Consider the following 23,301-nt stretch of genomic DNA (forward strand, 5'->3'; position numbering starts at 1 on the left):
GATTCCCCAAACAACCTACTAGCTCGTTGGCTCTCTCTTTCCTTTCTCCAGTCTGAAATTCTGAGCAAGCTTGCTTGGGAGGAGATATAACCACTGACATTTGAAATTGGACAGTGTTTGTTTCAAAGATATACAAATACTTACAAGGAGCAGAGACTACTGCATCCCACTTTATAAGAGCAAACTAAGAAACAAACAGGGAAGAGGGCAAGTCGTTTCAAGTGAATGCAATTATTCTGGTGCACAGTGCATAATAACTGACCTATAATCCGTGAACAACCACCAGAGCTCTCCTTAGCCCCTAGTCTGGCGTGTATGTTTTGTTTCTGACCTTCACTGAAGCACTTAGCAGAGTCTTCCTTATATGAAGTTACTTATGTTTACGGCACTTTTACCCCACCCCAGGCAGTCACACCTCCTGGTGAGCAGGGGCTTTGTCTTACTTGCCTTTGGATCCCTGTAAAATATCTACGAACTGCCTCAAGCTCAAAAGGCACTGGATAAATGTCTGTTGGACTGCATTTGTCTGAGTTTCTTCAGTATGGCTCCCAGGGCTGTACTGACACAGCTGGGGCTACTGGACAGCAGCAACAAAGCAGCAGCCGGCCCGGCCACCGAGGCTGGGAGGGTCTTTCTGAACAGAAACTTGGGGTCGACTCTGCATCAGCCAAAAGATCAGACCTACTGCAAGAGGCTCTCAGCACAAGCAGCAGAGGCCAGAGCAGAAGTCAAAGGACAAGAGAGATCATCTGTTTATTCTCTATCAATGGTATCATTTTCAAAATGGTAAATTCAGACAGAACACAGTTTCTCAGTTATCATTCCCTTTGCCACAGTAAGAAAACATAAACCATGAGGTTTAAACAATGCTACCAAAAGACATAATTTACATACCGATAACTGTGGTTGGGGTAGATGAGACAAAGATCACTTAAACCTGTGCTTTCATCATTGAAAAGGACACATCTATTGCGTGTGCGGCCTTGCTAAAGGGGCTGCAGGGGACCCAGGGTTTCACTTATTAAAATACAGAACCGGTCATCTGGAGACTCCACAATATAGCAAGGTAAAATGAAACCACGGCCACGCTATCCCTGAGGGTGTGATTAAGGGCTCCTCTAATTAGACAGTCCTTTTCTGATCTTAGACCCTCACAGAACACAGCAGTGAGGCATGTGATCATCTTCAAATTGGAATTTTAAAGTTCTGTCCTGCCTTTCTTTTTACCTCTTGATTGAAGAGGAAAGACAGTTTGGTTTATGATAACCTCAAAAGACAGCAACGTCAAGGCAAGTCTATTTGAAAAGAAAAGTGATACATGAAGAAAAAGGTAGAAAAGGAAGCTGCACTAGCTCGGCTGGGCACCTACCTCACTGTGGAGGCCAGTTACCAGCTGCAGCAGTGTCTCAACTCTGTCACTTCCAACCCTGCTCTACCTGCCTTTCATCCATCTAAGTCTGGATCCCAAGAGGGACAAACCTGGCTATTCAACTCTTCAATGCCCCGTTTTAAAAAGCAAGCCGCCCTCAAGCAACCTCCTCTACTGGCTTTCAAAATAGAACCTGCTGTGCTTCACACACAGAGATAAGCCTCCTGAGAGCAACATCAGAGCCCCACCAGCATCTGGCATTTACTTCCATTCAGTTTTCCAGGGTGTTAACGAGTTTACATAGACTCAGCCTACTTCCTTCCCAGGTTCTTCAGGGGTTCCAGGCCACAAAGTGAGAATATTAATATATTAAGGTATCACTTAAAATCAAGAAATAAAATAAGGAAAGCTAACATATAAAACTTTCCAACCCATTACATGAGGCCAGTATTATCCTAATAGTGAAACCAGACTAAAATGTCACAGGAAAGGAAAACTAGAGACCAAAAATCCTCAACAGCATACTAGCAAACTAAATTCTAACTAAACATAGCATATAAAAAGGATTATATACCATGATCAAGTGTGATGTATCCCAGGAAGGCAAGGTTGGTTTAACACCCCAAAATCAATTAATGTAATACACCATGTGGATAAAATAAATGAAAAAAACACATGATCATCTTAATAGATGCAGAAAAAGCATTTGACAAAGTTCAACACACTCTCATGACAAAAACATTCAGCAAATTAGGAATAAAAGGGAACTTCCTCAATCTGATAAAAGGCACCTATGAAAAACCCAGAGATAACATCATACACAATGGTAAAAGAATGTTTTCCATTTAGGATTAGGAAGAAGGTAAGGATCCTCTCTCACCACTTCTATTTGATATTGTACTGGAGACTCCAGCTAGGGCAACTAGGTTAAGAAAATGAAATAAAAGGCATCCAGACTGTTAAGGAAATAGTAAGAATATCTCTATTTATAAGTGAAATGATCATCTATATAGAAAATCTTAAGGAATTCACTAAAAAACTACTGGAGCTAACAAATGAGCTCATCAAGGTTGCAAGATACAAGATCAATAATCAAAAATCAACTGTATTTCTATATGCTTCCAATGAACAATCCAAAAATAAAGATTAAGAAAAAAATTTCATTTATAATAGCATCGAAAAGAATAAAATACTTATGAATAAATTTAACAAAAGATATACAAAATGTATACTCTGAAAAGTAAAAAGCATTACTAAGAAATTAAAGACAACAAAGAAAAAATAAAGACATCTAATGTTCAGGGAACAGAAGACAATATTAAGCAGAAGACTTAACATTAAGATGGTAAGCATTCACAAATTGATCCACAGACTCAACACAATCCCTATCAAAACCCCAGCTGGCTTCTTTGCAAAAGTTCTTAAGGTAATTAAAAAATTCATGTGGAAATGTAACAGGTCTAGAATAGCTGAAACAGTCTTGAAAAAAAAGAAGAAAGTTGGAGAAGAGACCTTGCATTTCTAGATTTCAAAACTTATTACAAAGCTACAGTAATCAAGACAGTGTGGTACTGGCTTAAGGACAGACATAAAGATCAATGGAATGAACTAAGAATCCAAAAATAAACCCTCAAATATACTGTCAAGGGTGATTTCAACCCAGATGATTTAGTGGGGAAAGATCAGCCTTTTCAAGAAGTGGTGCTGGGACAACTGCATATCCACAAGGAAAAGAATGCAGCTGGACCTCTATGTCATACCATATATAAGAATTAACTCAGAACAGAACAGATCTAAATGTCAGAGGAAAAAACCCATAAAGCTCTTAGAAGAAACAGATGTAAGTCTTCGTGACTTTAGATTAGGCAATGGTTTCTTAGACATGACACCAAAAGCAGAAGCAACAAAAGCAACAAAATTTATCTATTATGTGGAATTCATCAAAACTTTTGTGCTTCACTAAGAGAGTGAAAAGATGATCCACGGAACGAGAAAAGATTTTTACAAATCACATACCTGATAAGGGACTTGTATCTAGAATACATTAAAAAATGATTGTAACTCAACAACAAAAAGTAACCTGATTAAAAATGGGAAAAGGATCTGAATAGATATTTCTCCAGAGAAGATACACGAATGGCCCATAAGCACATGAAAAGATGCTCAACATCATTAGCCATCAGGGAAATATGACAAAACCACAATGAGATAATATTTCATATCCACTAGAAAGCCCAGGTTCAAAAAGACAGATAATAACAAGTGTTGGGAAAGATGTGAAGAAATCAGAACCTTCATATATATTGCTGCTGGGAAAATAAAATGGTGCAGCCACTTTGGAAACAGTCTGGCAGTTCCTTAAAGGAAAGGTGAAACAGAGTTACCGTATCATCCAGAAATTCCACTCTTAGGTATATACCCAAGAAAAATCAAAACATATGTCCATACAAAAACCTGTATACAAATATTCATAGCAACAGCATTCATAATAACCAAAAAGTAAAAACAACAAATGACCATCAGTTGGTGACTAGATAAATAAAACATGGTATACCTATACCATGGAATATTATTTGGCAATAAAAAGAAACACTGACATATACTGTAACATGGATAAATCTTTTAAACATAATGTAAAGTAAAATAAACCAGTCACAAAGGACCACATATTGTATGACACCATTTATACAAAATGTTCAGAATAGGTAAATCCATAAATATTGAACATGGATTAAAAGAAGACTGGTGGATGTCCAGGGCTGGGCAGGCTGAGGGAAATGGGGAGTATGGGGTTTCTTTTGGGGGTGATGAAAATGCTCTAAAATTAGACAGTGATCATGGTTGCACCATTTTGTGAATAAACCAAAAACCACTGAATTGTACACTTTAAATGGGGGAATTGTATGGTATGTGAATTATATCTCAACAAAGCTATTATTAAAAAATCTACTTGGGGCTTCCATGGTGGCGCAGTGGTTGAGAATCTGCCTACTAATGCAGGGGATACAGGTTCGAGCCCTGGTCTGGGAAGATCCCACATGCCGCGGAGCAACTGGGCCCGTGAGCCACAACTGCTGAGCCTGCGCGTCTGGAGCCTGTGCTCCACAACAAGAGAGGCCACGATAGTGAGAGGCCCGCGCACCACGATGAAGAGTGGCCCCCGCTTGCCGCAACTGGACAAAGTCCTCACAGAAACAAAGACCCAACACAGCCAAAAATAAATAAATGAATAAATAAATAAATTAAAAAAGAAAAAATCTACTTTACCTTGAGGGAGTTGGGTCATCTTGGCCAAGGCGTGACATAATATTTATTAAGGTGTTAATTCCTATTAAAAAAAAAAATCACAACTAAATACTGTTAGAAGAATTCTAGGACCATCATATGACATGTAGAAAGAAAATTATCTATCTCACCCCAATTTGACTAGCATGTCTACAAGTTTGATCAACTTAGTTACTTAAAACACTCGATAGGAGAAAGAAAATTTTCTCACAAATTTATCTACTCTTATCATAATGCTCTGCTCAAAGTGAATGTTATTACATATGGGTCAGGAAACACTAAAGAAAGAGAGAATGAAACAGTCACCAGGGAACCATTCCTGGTGGGGATTTAATTTACAACAGGAGACACAGAACAAAACAGGAGAGTGGAATCCAAACATACCTTTCTTGCGCATGTGCATGTGATGAACTTTTCTATCTCCATATTTGGGTTGCCGAATTCCACAGTTAGACAAAGAATTCCTGGCATGATCAGGATTCATTCCAAAATTTAAGTGATGACTTGGGTGGGTCATGGCCAGCTAAAATTTCAATGAAATAAGTTCAGTCTTAAAAACTCAGCATAAAAACAAAAACAAAAAAAACCTCAGCATAGAAGTACCATCTTTATATCTCCTCAAATGAAACAGGAAAGAGATCTGTTTATCTAGTCAAATTTTAAGCCCTGATCTTTCCATCTTATTTCCTCCAGTGTCAAATTTCCAAAGCTTTCGTGCAAGCTCTTCTAAACAAACCTAAAAAACCACATCTTTCAGAGAAGAATTAGAATACGCAGCACCTGGAAAGAAGAGCCATAAAGGAGGAAAAGCTGAAAGAAGAGGTCAGGTTTGACGGGCAAATTTTAGCTTTAGTCTATTTCTTTAGGGACAGCATCAAAAAGGAAAAAAAAAAAAGTGAGAAAAAGGGTTTGAAAGTGGCAATAAGAGTAGAGTAATGGAGAGAGCTTTGTTTCTAAACGTCCTCATCATCTCCCAGAGTAGAGAATCTCAGTGCTCCATTTGTAACCTGCAAGATGAATTACTCCTATCTTGTTATTATATAAATGTACAGGAGAGTAATTCTTACCTGTAACAGACAACGATCTTGGAAAGTATATCCTATCAACTTGTCCAGATGCATTAGGCACTGGTGGTAGCGAATATGATGGGTCAAAACAGGCAGCATCATTGCATGCTAGGAAAAAGCATATTTCAATACGTTTAACTCTATAAAAACTTATTAAAAACACTTCATTTATTTTACAACAAACAAGAACCATGTTTACATCCTAAATTCCATCTCACAACGTCCTGAAACAGTTTACTGGCTGCATGGCATCCTGGCATAGCCTCTGTGAGGGGTGGTGGACTACAGCTGTTAAAGATACGGTCTCTAGAACCAGAATGCCTGGGTCCAAATCCTGCTCTGTCACTCATTCATCATGGGACTCAGGGCAAATTATCTAACCTCCCTGTTTCTGTTTCCTCACCTGTAAAACGAAGACAATCAGTGTAGCTACTTTCAAGGACAGTTAAAAGGATTAAATGAGCAAATACAAAAAGCTGCTTAGAATAAGGCCTATTGGCCTTCTCTGAAGTAGGAATAGCCCTGGTTCCTCAGTACCCAGCAGGGTAACCTTAAGGAAGTCACAAGAATTTCTGTGCCTCCTTGTCTATTTTTAATTCTAAGGGAATGGATTAGGACTCACAAATTCTGGAACTTTGTCAGTGTCAAGACACTTCTGAGAATCTAAGGAAAATGAATCTTTCCCCAGAAAAGTGCCTATGTGCACAAACATGCAAAAATTGTATGGAATTTTAATGAGTTCACAGATCTCTAAAGCCCATCACTATCCTCTGGGTAAGAACTTCTCAGCCAGATGATCTCGAAAGGCCATTCTAGCTTTAACACTAAATCTAACATTATAAGGACAACTTTTATAAAACCACCGGTAGAGTTAAATCACCTGAGGACACAGAACTTTTATTTTCATTTCACTTTTCATTTGGCTATAGATTCCTTATTGGGAGATTTCATGGAAAGCATATCTTTTTCTTTCTTTCGTTCTTTCTTTCTTTCTTTTTTTTTTAATAATGTTTCCCTAGAACTCAAGAGAATGAAGGAGTTATTCTTATTCATCAGAACCTGGAGGATGGGCACAGCCCATCCCAGAATGACTGACACGTGCTTTATATCATTTTAGTCTTTGAAGTATTTTAAGCTGGCATTATTTAAAAATACATGATAATGGATTTGCTTGAAATTACAGAAATCAGTTTCCTGTATTAACTTATAAAGAAAGATTAGTTCTCCCAAAAAGGATCTCTAATCAACAGAAAGTCTTTCTTTCCAGTTCAATTCAATAAATACATATTAAGCACCTCCACGTGTAAGGCTTATATTAGCTGTGGAAGAGAAAAAAGACGAAGACACTCTTTTTTCTCCCAAGGGCTTCTCAGAGATATGCCATTCTGATTCAAATTACTGGCATTTTGTCCACTTCGTTTCAATAAGTGCTGTATTAAAAAACAAAATAATAAACAAAGTGTGTGGCCAAAGTATAATATAGTTTTCCAGGCATTTCAATTGCAGGGGACTCAAGGGTGTTGATGCCAAGCACACACGGAGGGTGGGTCATGAAGACTATGCAGTGTAACTATCTTTCTAAAGTATGAATTCAAACTGGTGTTTTAATACCTCCGGGAAGAGATAAATCATTACCTGTTAAGAAAACAACACTACCTTTACAGTACTCTGATTATTAGAAAATTATCATCAGTCCAAATCTGTTTCTTTGGAGGTTTACCCCTTTGAACTTAGATCTACCCCTGGAAAAGAACAAAACCTTTACTTATGTGAAACAGCTGTGAGTCCCTTTCGCCACTTCTTCTAAACTTGCTCCAAATAGAGCCAGTTTCTCTTTCCAGGTATGTTTCTTGTGACCACCATGGAAAGGTATATATGACCCATGTCCATCTTGTATCCCTGACAAACAAGTCTCAAGGTTATCTACGAGGCTCTAGCTCAGTTTTTAAAATTATCAATTTTTGAAATGTTAAAATACACACAATCACTAAGCATCTCCTCCCCACTCCATTCATGCCTAGAAACTGCTTTCATTTTTAAAAGCTCCTTTGGAAGACCGTAAGAAAATGGCAGTGCACAGTTTTTAAATCTATTCAAATTCTCCACTAAAAATGAGCAACCAGGATAGCAAAATAGAACTGTGAACAATAAATACATAAAAACTAGATGACAAGGTATCCCCATGAATGCCAAAATAAGTGTGGGTGAGGACAAAGACCTGTGTGTGGTCTCAGCATCTGAGAGAGAAAAAACACAGGGGGAGCAGCAGGGCTTCTGATGACCCCAAGAATGGAAGAGCCCCCAAATCAACATATATTCACTGGAATTGTGGCCCAAACTGGCGAGGGCTCTGCAGAATCCAATTCACTGGATGAGTATAAGAGGACAGTCTAACACTGTGGGAGAAGCCTGGGCCCTAAAAATGCTCAAAATTAAAAACTCAAGTTCCCTTCCAGGGTAAAGCCCCATGGTGTAAAGAAAGTGCTAGGAGTAAAAGCCACATTTAGCAGGAGGGAAACAATAAAGGGCAAAAGAAAGAGAATGTCCAGATAAAAGTAGAGGAACAAAAGAGACGCAGCAGATCTCAGATATGATGAGCACCCGCCCCCCCCCCATTTTTTTAATCACTTTGCAAAAACAACAGAAGGAGAGGCTCTAGAACCATGAGAACTATTCTGGCTTACATTTCCTTCTAAAAGTATAGGAAAATAGGGACTTCCCTAGTGGTCCAGTGGTAAAGAATCCGCCTTCCAATGCAGGGGATGCAGGTTTGGTTCCTGGTCAGGGAACTAAGATCCCACATGTCATGGGGCAACTAAGCCCGCACACCACAACTACTGAGCCCGCGTGCCTCAACTAGAGAGCCTGTGTGCCGCAAACTTCAGAGCCCATGCCACAACTAGAGAGAAAACCTGCACACTGCAAACAGAGAGAAGCCCGCGTGCCGCAACAAAGAGCCCGCACGCTGCAACGAAGATCCCTCATGCCGCAACGAAGACCCAACGCAGCCAAAAAAAATTTACAAATAAAAATAAATAAATAAATATTTTTAAAAGAGAGCACAGGAAAATATTTCACTTATTTAACATGATTTAACTTAAAGAGCAATGGAAAAGAATCATGATTAAATCACACTCAAGGATTTTATAAGAAAATAGACGAAAGGAATAGAACAAGATACCGCCGATAATAAAATGCCAGAAAGACATGCCAATAAAACCAATGAAAGCTATAACCTATTATTTCAAAACAAACTAAATTAAGAAAACAATAACATTTATAAAGACAGCTATTAATAAATACTATATTAATTCAGAAATGAGATGACTAGAGGAAAGAAAGATTTGAAAAGAAGTGACAAAACTCAGGAAAAAGAAGGAAATAATGATTTCAAGAATATAGACTAAACAGAAGGAACACAACAGCATATTAACCAATGAATAGTGTCTTTGAGAAATAAAAGATGGAAAAAAGAAAAACTTTTAGAAAAAACAAAAAAATCAGAAAAAATGAAGGATTTAAGAGAAAATGATAGATATGGAAAATAAGCAAAGAAGATACAGGATGCGTATAATAGGAGTCCTTATTAAAAAAAAAAAAGAAATCAAAACAATAGAATAATGAAATCAGTAATTCAAGAAAACTTTCCTGAGATGAAAGACAATGTGAAAGTATACATTGAAAGGGCACACAGCATATCTGAAAAAAAATTGACCAAAAAGAGCTGAGACATATTCTAGTAAAACTACTGTTAATTTTTAAAGAAAAAAAAAATCTTTGGACACTGAGACAAAAGGACCTAAGCTGTTCAAACCCATGTTGTTCAAGGGCCAGCTGTAGCAGATAGTAGTTATTTTCACTAACAGACAATGGGATACACACATATAGAAAGAGAGGGAGAGGAGGGAGAAGTTTAATTATACAATAAAGGTAAACAGAACAAAAATATAATCTCTCCTAAATACAAAAAGAGATATGGAAAGAAAAAAAAAAGGCAAATAAAATAGACCTCATAAGTGACCACAAAACTTCAAAACAGTTTGACAGAGCGGAGGCCACATATATCGAGAGAGTGTGTGTGTGTGTGTGTCTATTTGCTTATATTAAAATGGGAAAAATTAAATCATTTCTAAAAGATGGTTACCTTTGGGGTGGGAAGGAAAGTGGCAAGAACAAGGTGGAAGCAACAGAGATAGAAATTAGATTTTTAAAAAACATAATTGCATTTGTAAATCTGAGTTTGGAATCATGGTAAATATTCTACATAATTATAAGACAATATGTAATTTTTAAAAGGAACCTTTAAAATCAAAAGTAAAATAAAATAAATGAATCTGTGTATCCAGTTTGTGGTATAAGCACAAATGACCTTAAAACATGGTAATCTGAGTGTGCATGCCTGGTGGGATATAGCTATAATCACAGACAAAAAGACCCCAAACAACTACTTCCCATAATCATATAGGTGGTGGTGCCATTACTACTGTTATTCTAAGACTACTGTTTGTGTATGTATTATGGAATAAATAGAATGAGCAATTTTTTTGGTTTTGTCCTATATGGGATCTGTACCTCAGCGTAATCAAAGAGCTGGTGAGGGGAATATTCTTTTTAAAAGTATTCTGATAAATGCAGAAGGAAAGACAGAATATCACTTTGGCAACTCCTAATGAATTACTGGGCCTCGGTAATGATTCATCAATAACTAATAACATCACACACAAAAAAGAGAGACCAGGGACTTCTCTAGTGGTCCAGTGGTTAAGACTCCATACTCCCAATGAAGGGAGCCCGGGTTTGATCCCTGGTCAGGGAACTAGATCCCACATACCGCAACTAAGAGCCCACGTGCCGCAACTAAAGATCCCAAATGTCGCAACAAAGATCCCACATGCCACAGCTAAGACCCAGCGCAGCCAAATAAATAAATAAATATATTTTTTAAATTTATTAAAAAAAAAGAGAGAGACCACACTACTCCCTATGAAAAAGTCCTCCAAAAAAAAGAAAAAAAAAACTTTAAACTCATCACTGCTGTCCAACAGAAGTTTCTATGATGATGGAAATATTCTATATCTGTGCTGGTACAATAGCCAGAGGTATCCATTAAGTGCTTGAAATGTGGTGAGGGCAACTAAGAACTGAATTTTTCATTTAATTTCATTTTAATTAATTTAAATTCAAATAGCCATGTGTGGCCAGTGGTACTGTATTAGATAGCACAGTATTAGATCTAACTACCAATCTGTAGGAAATACAAGGGACAGAAACATGCGTTAAATGACCCCGTAAAGTTGCAATCAAGGAAACCCTGATCAGAGCTTAGGAACTCTACAGAATACCTGATCCAGTTTCTTCCACAATAAAAATTAGCAAGGAAAGCAAAGGGAGAAATGGAATGAGAACCCACAGTTTAGAGAGACTTAAAAAAACATCAACTAATCACAAAGTATGGATCTTGTTTGTACTCCATTTCAAACAGGCAAATAAATTTAATAGGCAAATAAATAGGCAATTTAATCGGGAAAATGTGAACATTGACTAGCATTTGGTATTACAGAAATGTTGTTGATACTGTTGAAACTGACTGATGAGTCCATGGAGTTCATTATACTTTCCTCTCTAATCTTGTATATTGACATTATAATATTGTAATATTGATATTTTTAAAAATAAAAGTATAATAATAGTTCTCTATCAGTCCAGTTAGCTTTTAAGCAAAATCTTCTTCCCTTTCTTCACAAGAAGCATTACTTCTCTAGTAAAAAAAAAAAAGAAAAAAAAAATCAAGTCTCTCACATGGTCTAAAAATTTTGTTAACAATAACTGTGAAGCCATATGCCTCTCAGAGGTTCTTCCTTTTTTCCCCCAAGTTTTAACTTAGAAAATACTTCCTTCAATGTGTTGTCCAAAATCTCTTAATCCCTAGAGATGTTTCATTTCACTGTTCAGTCATCACCTGCTAAATCACTTAGCAAGAACATCAGCTAGTTTGATAACACATGGCAGGCTTCCATCCCATCCTAGATAGTCACTGTAGGAAGCCAGCCAGCTATTAATCAGTCCAAATACAACTCTCTGTCCACTCAATACAAACACCAGCCACGACTCTGATTTTCTTATCAATGCCAGCAGTAGTTCGTCAGGCACCATGCCTCCTCATAAAAATAAGGAGCTGTAGTGTCCTCCAGTTTTGCATGAGCCTCATACTGGTTATATGACTGTCCTGATGCAGATTCTTTGCTCCTTTTCTTGACATCTCTGTGTGTCACATTTATTCATCCTTCATTCTCGTGATTCAGTTTATTGATTTCCATGGACAACCTCCTTAGCATAGCATAGGGCACATGTACCTACTCCTCTAAGACACCAATTCAACTTCGGTGTGCAAAACCCCATTCTTAAAGCACAGATACTGTAGCCACGTGATACCTTTTTTCCTCTTCTGAGTCATAATGCTGAATTTCTCAGCCTCAGTTTGGTTTTGATTTCTGCTTTTTCTTCCATATTACCCGGAATTCACTCTAACAAGCAGTAACACTGAGAAAATCTTTCAACAGTTTCTCTCTAAACATGGTTCAAGTCTACATTTAGTTTACGTGTAATTACAGGTTACTGGACCACCCGTAGGTTTCCATTCCTCCTAACACTGGTTGGGGCATCAGGTAGAATTTTCTTATCTCTAACAACCCTTGCTGTCTTCTCTGGTTGGGAAATTACGCTTCTAGAGTGAGATGCTGGTCCTTAGGTTGCTCTGCCTTAGATTCATCATTAATAGTTTTATCGCCAGTGGCAGCCAGACAGCATCACAAGGCTTTCGCTAGCAACCCACTAGCAATTATTACTAACAAAAAGGAGGTTCTACACCGATGAACTACCAAATAGAGGAAACCTCTCCCTGCCCCCACCCAACAATTTTAGAGCTGCGCTCACCCTTTTTCTCTTAAAATTAAGTATGAGTCCATTTTTTCACAGGCTTCAGGGTTATTCAGAGTATTCAGTGTATAATTTCCTTTAACTGCTATTTCTCAATCAGATTCTTCTTCTTCATTACCAAAAATACTAAATGCATTTATTTTGAATGTTCTAAATGACATTATTACATGCTACCTGCCATCTTATTTAAGGAACACACACAAAAAAGAAAACATTTATTCTGGGATAAGAAATTAAATATAGTTAAGAGCCAATGTTACTCGTAAAAAAAAATAGGAGGAGAGGAGAATGGAAGCATGGCTTTGAAACAGATGCCAGTTTTCTGTGGAAGAGCAGGAGTTCTCCAGATGGCGGAACCATTATTAGATCAAGAAGTATTCACCTTTGCCAGAGTTTTAATCAGGTCCATTTTCTCCAACCAGTTAGTCAAAAGAACTGATTGAGTGTGTTTGCCTAACAACCTCAAGGCAGATGTAAAATATAATAATACAGAGAGAGAGAGAGAAGATAGCCTCGTGCTCAGGCTGCTTCCAATAGCTGAGGAGCTATCTGTGTCACAGCTGAAGGACAGAAAACGGCAGGGGAACATCAGTCAGCACCCCTGTTGGTTTTACCAAAACAAAGGGTAGAAAGAGCTCAATGCTTTAAAAAAAACTGTGTTCAGCGGGACAAAACTGCCTCAAGGACTGCTCCACAGGGTGGGAGAGAGATCTCGTACAATGGGATGGATACTCCCTTCATACCCACCACTCACCAATCAGTTGTTTTTTTATCTTTTTACAAACTAGGGCGCCACAGGGTTTTGTTTAAAAAACAAAAAAACTTCAAAGTCAACCAAAAACACAAGTTTAAAAGCCACTGAACTAGAAGAACTCTCAGGTCCTTTCCAGTTCTTAACACTCCACAATGTTATGATCTCAAACGATCAACTTTGACTTATCACCAAGATCACCAGAGTTTGAGCAGATTGTTGAAGATTCCACTCATTGTTCTTATGATGTCTTAAGACATTATGTTGGCATTACGGCGTTGTGTGGGTTTTGAAGAAACACTGGAAAACAGAAACACTGGGTGATACGGCTCAAGTGGCGCTAAGAAAGCATCAATGGACGTAAGAGAGTCACTTCTGAAAATACTCACAGTACAAAAAAAAACTGGTCAACTGGCAAAATAACTGAGGACTTGGTGGATGTACTGGCTACCACTGTAGATGATTATTTTCAAACTATTTAGCAATACTGCATCAATAGCAGTTCATCCTAGCACAAAAACATGTAGCTTCACATGGTAAATGAATGACACAGCAATTCCTTCAATGATACGATTACATTCCACTGTTCAATACAATAATTAAAGGCCAACATCGATTTTTTACAAGAAAACTCATTATGATGAAATGAATACCTAAGAGTATCTGAACTTATTACAATACATGCTACCATCACAACAGATAAGTGGCAGCCTGGAAGTATTCTTCCAAAAGGCCGAACACAGCAAACGGCATTACCTGACCCCAGCCCGGGCAATCATTTCCTTTACTGTAATTCCTGTGGAGTGCAACCAATATCAGTCGTAACAGAAGAATCACGTGAAGAGTCAAAGAACATGCTGGGTTTTGGGGACCTCTAATCTGGTAAAAATTCCACCCGTAAGGAAAACAAAAATACTTATTAGTGAGCCAGTTATATATACAGCTGAAATGTTCCTCTATTAAGTTTACCCAAAGAAAAAATATTATCATTTGGCTCAAACATGAAATGTATACTGTTTCTGTTCATAAATGCCTTGCGTTCTCTGCAATATAAGTCGGAGTCATCAGTCTGGAAAGTTTGTACACACCACCTTCAGGAATCTGCCTGTAGAGCTGCTGGAGGATCTCTTTTGACAGGCACCTACCCACGAGCTCAAACAGGCAGACGCATTTGAAGAACAGACTTGCCTTCATTCAGTGTACAGAGACAGAACTGAGCATTACTAAGTCAGTGCCTCCCATGCCCCCACCGTGCACATGCACAAGCACACACACACACACAACAAAACAAGACAACATGAAAACTGACACAAAAACAAAACCCAAATGATAGAAAACAATTTATGGTTGGTGTTCCATTTAGCTACAGGTAATATGTTCTGCAGAAACTTCTCAGAATTAGGAAGACTTCAGTGCCAGATGCCTTTTAAAGGAAGAGATGTTTGGGTATAATTGTGTTCTTAGAAGTATCATCACCTGACAGACATCAGAACGGATGCCAGTTTTCCAGAATCCTTGGCTACTCAGCTCCACTGTTACTTCTCGCCTCATGGTATTCTTCTGTCGTATTTTTTGGAGCGCTTCCTAGAAAAGACCCCATTATGATGAGTAACCTTTAAGTTCTAAAGCAATACTAAGCCAAACAACAAGCATTAGTAAATTAGCTGGATTCATTCACCCTTACATTCAGGTAGTCAAACCTCTTCTTGCCAAATTAGATTTTAAAAAAAATAATAAAGGCCTTGGGGATAAGCCAGCTTTTCCTGGTAAATGGATAAGAAAAAAACTAAACCAAATCAACTACTCTGGCGAGTTCAAACAAAAAATGCTCTTTTACTGAAAAAGAAACAAAATGTGGTGTTTGGAATTTGAAATCAGCATGTAAAAATTATATTTAAATCAAGCCTTATGTTAAGCATTTACATATAAGAAAGACAATCAGTAAATTAACCAGAAACCCATGTAATTGTCAAAGCTGCCATCCAATTTGCAAACCCTTGCAGCAAGGGTACATTTTATTAAAAAAAGACAGTGATCCAAAACTTCTGCAAGACATAAACAGGAACTGACTCTTCCCTTTTATGCCGCCCTTCAAATAATTAATGATAAAAAATAATTTTATACTTGTATGCTTATTCAATAAAAATCTCATAGGAATTCATAATTACAACAGGAACCACCACCACCAGCTCCACCATTGATTAAGTTCCTACTACAGGCCAATACCACTGGAGGAAAGTTAAATGGAGTATTTTCAAGTCCATACAACCACCTTTTTCCCTGGGTGCACCAACAGAGGGACATTTCAGTCAGCCTCTCTTGGCCTTGGTTCTGTCCTTTATAATGAAGCTGACTGACTCAAGTCACAGAAAGTGATGAGGTCAGAATTCAAACACTTTTGCCAGCTTCAAAACCTTGCTCTTGGGACTTCAATGGTGATCCAGTGGGTAAGGCTCTGTGCTCCCAATGCAGGGGGCCTGGGTTCGATCCCCGGTTGGGGAACTAGATCCCGCATGCATGCCGCAACTAAGAGTCTGCATGCAACAACTAAGAGTCCGCATGCCGCAACTAAAGATCCTGCATGCCACAATGAGGATCCCGTGTGCCACAACCAAGACCTGGTGCAGCCAAAATAAATAAATAAATAAATAAATAAATATTTTTAAAAAACAAACAAAAAAAACCCCACCTTGCTCTTACACTATGGCAACAGAATAAAACCTTACTGAGACAAAATTTATGTTGATACTGAATCCATTTATTCTTAAAATTAAAACTAAAACACAAATGATCCTAGAATACAGATAATACTACCCATTAGTAAAGAAATATGGAATTTGGGATATAAAACCTTAGAAAATCAGTTCACCTTACCAAACTAACAGACACATGGAAGCCAATCTTTTACAAACTTAAGACCACGAAATTTGAATAAGTGGTACTATGTGCAGTCTAAATAATGATAAAAGGCTGATCCAGCACGTTTTAAACTTTAACTTCTATAGAAGCTATATTTATTCCCAACTTTCTTTAAAAAACTGGCCTTTTTAGGGGGGGAAAATGGTCCCTTAGCTACTAAAAGATGAAAAAAATCTATCAGCGTACTAACGTGAGGAGGGGAATAAAGTGTGAATTTTTTAAAAGTTTCTTTCCATCTTATTCTAGAAGTGTGGTGTAAAAACAATCTCAAATAAACCTGAAGTGCATCACCATTAGTCACAGGAGAACAAGGTCCAATACCGACCTCCCTCTGTGCCAGCTTCTGCTTGTCAGTCTGTTTGACTTTAGGGCTATTTGCTAGGAGGTGGCGAAGTTTTACGTAACTCTTCCACAGTTTCTGGTACCTAAGGAAAAGGACAGACAGACACCTCAGACAAAAAGAAGGCAAATCTAAAGTGCAATAAAGCCAGGTGTTCTAACAGGCCTACTCAATCATATATGCATTCTTGCGAATATCCTTAATGGCAGCAGACCTTCATTCTAAGGAAGGATGTGATCTGGGGGGGTTGAGGAGTAGGATGACCAAGAGTCACCTGGAACCTACTTATTAAGTTGATTATTGCCTATATGTGTTGAAAATGAGGTGTCACTATACAGATGAATCTCTCTGGAGAAAATTTCTAGGGAGACACACAAAAACCAATAGAAACATGTATGGTTTCTCATTGTTACCTCTTTGAAAGTAACACATTTTATTTAAATATGTGTTTTCTGATGTTTGTTGAAAGAAAGACCCCTTACTTAATAAAGATACTGTCCGTGTCCAAAATGCCTTCACTGAAAGTAAAAGTTGGAGAGTATTAGAAAAGAGAACCCCCTTTGGGACAATACCCAAGCTACATAGCTACATACATCCATTTTTCCACTGGGAAGGGAAAAAAGGCAAATGGTGTATATCAATCTGTATATGCCATGACAAAAATAAGCATATTTGTAGCCAAATATGTTATAACCTGGATCACAGTTAAAGCATCCTGGAAATGAAGAGAATACGAAGTCTTTTATCAGTTCACACTCCTGCCATCTGAGCCCACGAGAGCCTAATCACATTCTACTAACACTTTTCTGAAAAGAAGGGACTTTCCAAAGATTTTCTGTCATACTGAAACTGCTCCTTTCTTGGCCTTAGCTGGGTGTCTCCTTTTTGATAACATTTTTTTAGAGAATGGAGGAAAGAAATAAGTACTTACACAGTGCCTGGTTCACTGCTTCATACTTTTATCCAAAGGGGGGAAAAAAAGAACAAAACCCTTTAGCCTCTTCTAATATATCAGCCAGAATTGGATTTATGAATTGAAAATCTCCCATCCCCTTTTCTCCCATTATGAATCCTTTAAAAAAATTAAATCAGGAAACGGTTTGTTTGTTTAACAAGGTAGAGAATCCAAACACTCCTGAAGAATATAATGGTACTATTTCCATTCCCACACATCTTCATTTTCTCCCAGCAAAACACTAACATGCCAGTTGGAAAGTAACATCAATTCTAAGAGTCAGAAGTCATGGCTTCTCCTTCCAACACAACCCTCGACTTTGCATGGGATGTGGAGCTCTTACTAAGATGTCCCCAAAAAACAGAACTCTGTGTAAATGTGGCAGTGCTAAGAACCAACATGGTGCTACTTTCCTCTAGAGGGCACTGAAAAAAATAAAAAAGAATAATAACAGTAAGTACTATAATGATGGATAAAGGAAAAGTTCCTTAAAGGTTAAAAACATACAGGACTCATATTGACCAAGACTGCCAAGGATAATCTATTGAATAATAATTTCCTGCAGTCAAACATGTAGAGAAAATAATTCTTCAGGAGCTACCAAAACTTGCTTCATTTGGTAACCTAAATTTGGAAACATGGCTCATTTCAGGTCTTAAATTTTAAAAAGAAAAAATCCACTAAAGGGGATTCCTCGCTAATTCAGCTGTTAGTAGAAGGTGAAATTGGCTAAGACAAACACTGAAAAATATCTTACTGTGGGTCTCCAGCATAACTCAACTGTGCAGGGCGTATCCCAAAGTGGACGATAATCGGAAAAGTAATCACATCGGGGTTGAACTGTTCGCGATCCAGTTGATCGATGCGGACAGAGCTTGGTTTCTAGGGAGAAAAATCAAAGCCATTTATTCCCTTAAGAAGTCTTTAAGTATTGTCTTTAACCTAAGTAGGGAAGAAAGTAATCGGATTTTTCCCTAGGAAAGCTTCATCCCCCAAAGGGAAAATGTCATTTAAAAACCCTTTAATCATAGCAGCTAAACTATATAAAATCTATAATGTCATCCCTATAAATGAGTCTGTACCATTTGGCATAATGAACAATGATTTTGTCCTTGTTTGCCATCCACATAGAAACCTTTAAAAATTAAACTTTTGAAAGGACACTTAGGCAGATGTAACTTTTCCTTAACCTCTCCAAAGGCACAGAGGAAGTATTCCACAGGACCAGAAAGAGATATGCTGGCTTATTCTGCTTTAATTTCACATTTCAAATGAATAGCTTATTTCTACTCAGGAGGCACAGACAGATGCCTCTATATCATTTTTTCCCCCATTAGTGCTCTGTGTACCTTGTGTATTCCTTTAATTCTATACCTTTAAATTAAAAGGTATGGTGGTACAAAGACCAAATAGTTAAGCTTCTCTTATTATGTCCATGTAGGCCATTCTTAAATTTTAATAGAGAGCTTCATAAGTCTTTTTTTTTTTTCCCCCAAGTCTAATAAAAAAAGAAGTGAACAGCTGGTTCCTTCTTAAGTTACTTAAGTATGAGGATCCATTTGTAAAATATCTTTCATCTTGAAAGCTTAAGTTTGTGAAAAGATGGTAAAATCACAGAGAGTATGCTTTAGCAACCTCCTTGCTTATACTCAATGCTCAGGGCAGTCCCTAATTAGAAACTAAATTCTTACTAAGAGATTGTGGGGTCTTTGGCTCAGTTGCTTTAGAGCCAAGGCTATAGAGTTGATCCCCATGGAGGCCAAGGAGCTTCATTCTGTTGAACAGCTATGCCCAACAACTATGACTTGTTTGTCCAGGACACAGGGGTTTCAATGTTAAGACTGGAAAAGCCCTCAGCAGCTGGGACAAGCTGGTTACCCTACCCACAACCGTAGTCCTAGTCAGCCATGTGACAAATACAAGTTGATGACAAAGTAAAAAGATTTGTGTAAATTCATCTACATTAGTGAAAAAAACAACTTAGACTTCAGTTTTTAAAGAATATTTCAATGTCATTTAACAGTCAAAATTTTACTAGCATCTTGAAAAGTTGACCTCTGCTCTCAAAATTAATAATTGGAGAAGATTTTGGTCACAAAAAACCTAAGATAAAATTATTTAAATGCCCATCAACAGTAGCAACATGTTATTTGGGTCTAAGAATTGTTTCCAATATTTTATGCATCAGAGCAGCAGAATTCATTTTTAAAAGAGGTATTGCACCACGGAAAAACGCTAGTGAAGTATTCATGTTTTCATGATTTTGAATACCATGCTATGGTATCAACAGAGGAAACAGTGATTTAAAATATCTATAGTATCTCTAATTTATAGGGGGAGGGGATGAAATAAGTTCTAGACTTTGGCCACACCCTACAGTATCTATCATACCATTTTTGTAGAAGAATAAAAAACATTCTTGCCAATGACCAAAGTATTCCCCAGCAGAGGCAAAGTACCTAGGGAGGGAGATTAATTCTTCTAAGCTCTGCAGCAATAAAGTACTTAATGTGACCATAATGGTTTGGAAATTTTAATAAATTCCGCAATATCCTTACCACTGGGCAATCTTCCAACGCAAGTACTGCAGAGGATGAAATGTGGTGCCATGTCTATTCTGCCCTATTCTCAAAAGGATATAATGAAAGGATGTTTTATTATACTGAGTTTTCAGAATATTTTTCTCCTTTACACTAAGACTAAATACTAAATACTAAAAAAAGAAAAAAAAAAATTAACTTCAACATGTCCCTAAGCTTGGCACCCAAACTCAGCTTTCTTAATTTATTTCCAATTACTTTGCAACATAAGCCTTTCACCCTGACTAACCTGTGGTTTCCTTATTATCTTTAAAACTGACCATATACCATCTCAAGTAGTATGTACATTCAATTGTGCCAATAATTTATACAATTTCTTGATTCCTTAAAGACCACAGTGGAATGTTTATGAAGAATACCTGGCAGCCCGGCCCAGTGATCTCACCAAAAACTACAAGCTTTCCTGACTGGCTTTTTCAGATTGGTCCATTGATTCAATAATTCATCACAGACTCCTTTCATGTGGATATGCTGTGAATTTGCAGCTGGACAAGCAACATATATAATCTATATACTTCACTAGCACCTGGCTTACGTAGTAGTCCCTCAACAACTGAGTTGAATGATGATCATGGTAATGGAGTAAATATCCTCTATGCCACTGGCTCAAAAACAAGCAAGGAGTGAACCAAAAGCAACTGGGATTATTTTTTTAAACTACAGATCTTTGAACCCCATTACGTGGAGCATATGGGGTGGGGTCCATCAGGGCATTCTTATATTTTCAAAAGCTCTCCAACTGATCCTAGGATCTTAGGAAATTTTAACCAGGCTATGGAGGAAAGCCCCAGGGTGAAAGTGTTTCCACAGTAAATCATGGGATTCTTCAAGCAGACCTACCAAGGTGAAAAGGCATGTCTCCCACCACCATCACACCCACCCATCCTCTGACCCAACTATAAAACTGACAGAAGAAATGTAAATTTGTGCAACTGTTTAAAGAAAAATTAAGTCCAGAGTCACACCTGCATAGTACTATGACTTGTATACTTCTTTTAAAGTTACTTTAATAATTATTTGTGTGGCTAAACAATATAACAGTAAAAATTGTATAACTTTTTTAGTTTTAAACAACTTTAATGTTTAAATACGTTTTTATTAAACTTTCACTTTCTAGATTTGTTTAAAATAATCAGTATTAGTTGGAATATTTGATTTGCAAATAGCAACATTTTGCTTGTGCAGATGTTACTGTCATGCTACAACAAGTTGATCCAGAGTTTTTATTTTTATAAATCAAGGCTATTAAACAATTTGGCAGCCTTTTAAAAACAACAGCTTTGTTTAAATAGACTACTGTTTCTTTACATAGAAGTATTTTAATTCTCCACTTTTGGAAAACTATATCCTGATAAGATGCCAATATATAACTATTTTATGAAATAACATTTTAGACAAAACAATTTTTTAATAAATATATAAAACAGTATATTCTTTATAAGAGAAAACTAGTTATTAATTCTCTGCTTTGATTTTTATATTTTTACCTCAAAATAAACATTAGAAGCAAATTTTAAAGCAAAAAATTTAAGAAACAAAATGAATAAAATGGGAAATATTTGTAACAATTACGGCAAAGAAGCAATAAAAAAGGACAAATAGCACAAAAGAAAATTAGACAAAGGATATTGATAAGCCATTATCAGAAAAAAAAACTTAAAGGTCAATAAACATTTAAAATATCAATTTTTGCTAGAAACCAAAATAAACAGAAAACTGAATTAAACAGTATTAATTTTTTTCCTACCAAATTGACAAAGTTTTTTGTTAAACTAGTATAACTGTATGAAGGAATGGGCAATCTCATATACTCCTTGTTAGAGTGCAAATTCTACAACCCTCTGAAAGGCAATTTATAACATGTACCAAAAGCCTTCAAAAGCATATCTTAAGGAATTAAATGGACACATTCAAAGATAAATACATACATACGTATACATGTTTACACACATATATACAAATTCAACACAGCATTATTTGTTATAGCAAAAATCTGGAAGCAACCTAGGTGCCCAATAACAGGGGGTTAATTAAATAACTTGGGGGCATTTTTTTATTACACGCCTCAAGAGATTTAAGACTAAGGAAAAATAACAACTTTGTGGTTGTTGTTCCTGGAGAAGGATAAGAAGGAAAAGGTCTGAATGTTAATATTTAATAGTATGATGCCAATTTTGTTTCAAAACAATATGAAATATGTCTATTCTAAAGAAACTAGAAAAGTGAATAGTATCATCTCTGGAGAATGGAATTATTGGGTAATTTTTATCTTCATTGGGCCGTTTTTCTATTTTCCTAATTTTCTATAGTGAAGACATATTACTTTTATACTCAGCAAAAAATTAGATCTGAACGTATCTAAAAACTTCAAAATTCTCCATAATAATCAGAATAAATTTACTAAGCAGATGAAATTACTACTAAATATGCCTACATTATATTTTTCTTATTTACTAAATATTTAAAGGAAAAAATTACTCAAAGAACAAGAAGCAATGAACGTTAAATTTTAAATCTTTAAAAATGTTCTGTTATCGTTTTTGCAAAACTCTCAAACCTGAAACGAAGGTGATTCAGTCTCTGACTGTCAACACCAGCACATACCGTCCCAGGGTTGGTGACAATCATGCCTTTGCATTCTTCCGCATATTTCTGCCACTCAAGTTCTTCCCACTGAAGCATATTGGCAATCTCCTCTTCGGGAACCAGGGCTTTGCTACACCGTAATAAGTAAAGGAGGATCTGGTGCATGGACAGTACTTCCTTTCCTCCATCTTAGGTGACAGTGGAGAGAGAGGGAAAAATAAGACTACTCAGTTAACAGCCAGTCATCCACCCAATAAGGAAAAACAAGACAATGAGAAGAGAGCATTTTTAAAAAGGTAGTACAGAATTTACATCGTTAAACCTTTGTTTAACCAGGTGCTAAATAATAGGAAAGCCATTTGTTTCACTGATGAACGGTGCTCATAAACCATCTCATTTATTAAAATGGCAACAACAGCATTATAAATGATAAAAGGCCCATATGTAAGGTAGGAATATAAAAAAGGTGCCTACCTAAATAAATTTAAAACCA

General features: G+C 36.9%; 1 protein-coding gene across 6 annotated transcripts in view; it reads right to left on the reverse strand.

Moving 5' to 3' along the window:
- DROSHA (drosha ribonuclease III) overlaps window positions 1–23,301 on the reverse strand; it is a 120,814-nt gene that overhangs the window by 42,822 nt on the left and 54,691 nt on the right. For 4 of the 6 annotated variants that reach the window (XM_059916165.1, XM_059916164.1, XM_059916160.1 and 1 more), the window contains 7 exons: window positions 22,827–22,996; window positions 18,380–18,504; window positions 16,653–16,752; window positions 14,885–14,992; window positions 5,722–5,829; window positions 5,039–5,177; window positions 4,637–4,697 (listed from right to left, as the gene is read on the reverse strand). In XM_059916165.1, coding sequence (XP_059772148.1) covers window positions 4,637–4,697; window positions 5,039–5,177; window positions 5,722–5,829; window positions 14,885–14,992; window positions 16,653–16,752; window positions 18,380–18,504; window positions 22,827–22,996 — 811 coding nt within the window. Of the gene's footprint in view, window positions 1–4,636; window positions 4,698–5,038; window positions 5,178–5,721; window positions 5,830–14,884; window positions 14,993–16,648; window positions 16,753–18,379; window positions 18,505–22,826; window positions 22,997–23,301 lie in introns of all 6 variants that reach the window. The other 2 variants (XM_059916163.1, XM_059916162.1) reach the window with 2 other exon arrangements.

This window comes from Balaenoptera ricei, chromosome 3 (assembly GCF_028023285.1).
Source record: "Balaenoptera ricei isolate mBalRic1 chromosome 3, mBalRic1.hap2, whole genome shotgun sequence".
NCBI lineage: Eukaryota > Metazoa > Chordata > Mammalia > Artiodactyla > Balaenopteridae > Balaenoptera > Balaenoptera ricei.